This window comes from Kryptolebias marmoratus, linkage group LG11 (assembly GCF_001649575.2).
Source record: "Kryptolebias marmoratus isolate JLee-2015 linkage group LG11, ASM164957v2, whole genome shotgun sequence".
Classification (NCBI taxonomy): domain Eukaryota; kingdom Metazoa; phylum Chordata; class Actinopteri; order Cyprinodontiformes; family Rivulidae; genus Kryptolebias; species Kryptolebias marmoratus.
In genome coordinates, this window is record NC_051440.1 from 8,083,148 (window position 1) to 8,086,423 (window position 3,276).

Consider the following 3,276-nt stretch of genomic DNA (forward strand, 5'->3'; position numbering starts at 1 on the left):
TCCCTTTTTGCTCCGCAGATCATTCCACGATTCCTCTCACTGTATATATTCAGGACACTTGTAAATAAACTGCACTTACCTTCAGCTGTTGTCTCTGTGTCTGGTTTTGGTCTCGTTCATGGACAAATTACCTTGCGTTCTTGACAGCTTGCTCAAAGATGGATCGACAAAAATGATCAAAAACAAAATAGGGAGAAAGAAAATCAGTGATAACACAGGGACTTTTCTAGGCAAACGTTTACAAAATAATTTTGGTCAATCGACGAAACATAGGCGGCAAAGATACGATTGAATGAAGGTTTTATATGGCGATTTTTGCCGGCTGCTGGCTATGTTTGAACCCCGTGCACATATGGCTTCAGTTGACTGACTTGTGCTGTTTTCCAGGAAGAAATTGTTCCTCACCTCTTTTTCACCTTCCATATAGCAGTTTAAGCTATTTCCCCATTTTTTTTTCTCTTTTGGTTTCACATGTAAACCACAACTACTTAGAAAGTTTAGAAAATAAATTACCTGGTTAACATTAGGACATAAAATACCTGTTGGGGTTAGCAAAAAATGCTTGACTTGAAGTCAAATACCAGCACAGTTGCCAGAAAATAAGGCGTACAGGCACTGTCTGCATGGATTTAAAAAAAACAAAACATTTAATACTTATGCAAAGAACATACACATTGCAAGCATTTTTGGTTTTCAGAACTGTAAAATGGAGACTTATTTTAAGGGCGACTGCTTTGTGTAAATTCCTTACAGCTGACATTACTGACCAATGCACTGAGCCTACAAAATTGTTGAGTAATGGACCAGAATATTTTTGTCTTTGCCTCAAATTAGGAAGGACAAAATCAAAGAAAATCTCACTGTATTTTCTCAAAAAAAAAAATCAGATGCTTGAAGGACTCTATTAAACTCTTCCTTTATTTTTGATTCTGTTTTGACTGTTTATATTATCCCTTTTCAGTTCATTTAAATAAAAACTAACAGGATTTTCACATATATTTCATTGAGTCACCGTAGAGCATCATTTTTACCTGGATCAAGAAAAGGTTGATATTGCTCCAACCTGCAGCCCCGTTTAGCAGACACTGAGCTTTAAAATAGAAATAAACTAAAAGCTTATGAACTTACTGTATTTTCTGTCAACATCCTTTTTTCTCCCTACATTATTGCTGGGCTGACACATGCTATTTTATTTTCTTAGTCTTCTTGACCTGTTCTTCCTGACCAAAGACATCTGAGGAACCTGAAGAAAGAGAGTCAAATTGTGATGGTTTGGGTTTTTAGTTGGGTCTGTATAAATCATTTTGGGATGTTTTCCTGTGTTCTATTGAGTTTAGGTACATTCAGTTGTTTGTTTAAGGTATGTTCTGTTTTGTTTGTGGCCGTACCACCAGATATTCTCAGTAGACCTTGTTTTCAGTGCCTCTCATACCACCTGCATTTAATTTGTGATCAGCACACTTAATTTTTCTTACTCATTTCTTTTTTGACAGATCATCTGTTAACCTCCATGCACAGTGTAGGTTTATTGTACATTTTAGTTGGGTTTGGTTATTAAGTGTTGTTTGTTTCTTAGACTGCATCCTGTTTGCCTGCATATGGATCCTACTTCTACTTATCATCCACCATTCACAAAACAAAAAGCCTTGTTTTATGTTCATCCAGAATGGTGCTAAAATATAATTTGAATTCACAAAGAAACCTCTTGACCACCATTATGACACCCATTATTGCCGATTGAAGTTTTAGATTTTGTTGAGCCACAAGAATGGGAAGTGCTCGGATTTTCTAGCCTTTTTACTTAGAATTATCACCAAACAGTTGATTTAAACAACAGTGTGACATTCCACAACCGCATAAATAACAAGAAAAATACAATAGTTGCTTCCAGTAATATGACACATGTCTGTTTCCTTCAGGTGTCGTCCGCCAAGTAAAGCCTTTGATTGGTCCGACGGTGACGGTACTGAAGCTCTCTATGCGAAACTGGACAGTTCAAGGCAGCTCTGGCCAGAACATCATCAACGTCCACATCTTTGTCTCTGAGTTTTGGTTCTGAGAAGAAGATGGCATATTTTTCAACCCATATTAAGACATCTATTGTCAACACTGTACACTTTACTTTTGTAATATTAACACATGCGTCAGTGGCAAGGTCTTAATGGTGTGTTTTGACACTGTCATGCGTTTTGACTGTTGCTGAGATTGAAGGCCACCACGTGTTTCTGATGAGAGCTTTACAATCAATTATAAATTCAGCTTAAAGTGAGCAAATATGGAGAGATTTTATTAAATGGTATCTGCATAAGAGTATCTTAAAGATGTGTGTTTTTAGTTGAAAGTGCATGCATGTAGAGAATTAAAAAAATACAGTGACTACATTTACCAACAATTTGGTTTTTTTTTGGTATGCATCTTTGTTTTCTAGCATTCACTTTTCTTTTTTCATTATGTGTATGGTTTTGTACTTGAGCTTTTTATTTGACAGAATAAACACTATTTTAGTTACAGTAGTTGTTTTTTTGTGTTTTATTTAAAATCCTGAAAAGTTTAAATTCAAAGGTTTTTTTTTGTTGTTGTTGTTTTTTTAAAGGTGACTTTTTTGGCTTTTGAAGACATTTTGCTTCTCACTCAAGTAGCTTTTACAAACTGAAAAACTGGTTTCTAACAGGAAAAAAACATCATCAGTGTCTTTTATTTTTATTTAGATCTGATTAAAGTAGTTAATCTGTAAAACACTCGCAAAACACACAAAAACAGGCATGAACAATGCTACCTTTAACACAGATTATATTTCTTATCATATTTTCCCAGACGTTTATTTCACACCACTATTTATTCATACTCTTTCTTGTCCCAGCCTGTTGATGGTATGTCAGTGAATGTGTTCTCAGAAATTTAATCCTTAATCTTGGTCCAGAAGCATTGGTGTCATCTGTGCTAATTTCCTCCATCTTGTATGAGGAACAAATTGCTATTCCAAATAAGCAAAACAATGCTGCTTTAAGAAATAAAGGCTTTGACATTATTAAATGGTTAAAGGATGCTTGATTTGCAGTTCTAGGCTCCTGTAGGTTTCCATTCTGAAAACGTTCACACATATGTTACTGTTTTTCTCAGAAGTCACTGCAATGCCAAATTTAATCCCTGTGATCAGTGTTCGAGTGGTTTTTTGAAAAAAAAATAATCAAATAGTGAGGAAATATCAGTCTTTTTTAAGTGTTTTGACCATGAGAAGAGATAAGTATTCCAAGTAATATTACTATTAATGTGATG

The 3,276-nt window shown here is 35.0% G+C and overlaps 1 protein-coding gene across 1 annotated transcript in view; it reads left to right on the plus strand.

Moving 5' to 3' along the window:
- Nucleotides 1-2,485, plus strand: part of fbln1 (fibulin 1) — a 35,842-nt gene extending 33,357 nt beyond the window's left edge. Inside the window, exon 17 of the mRNA XM_017434251.3 lies at nt 1,920-2,485. Within this exon, the coding sequence (XP_017289740.1) occupies nt 1,920-2,059 (140 nt within the window). The 3' untranslated portion in view covers nt 2,060-2,485. The remainder of the gene's footprint in view (nt 1-1,919) is intronic.
- Nucleotides 2,486-3,276: the final 791 nt, after the last annotated feature.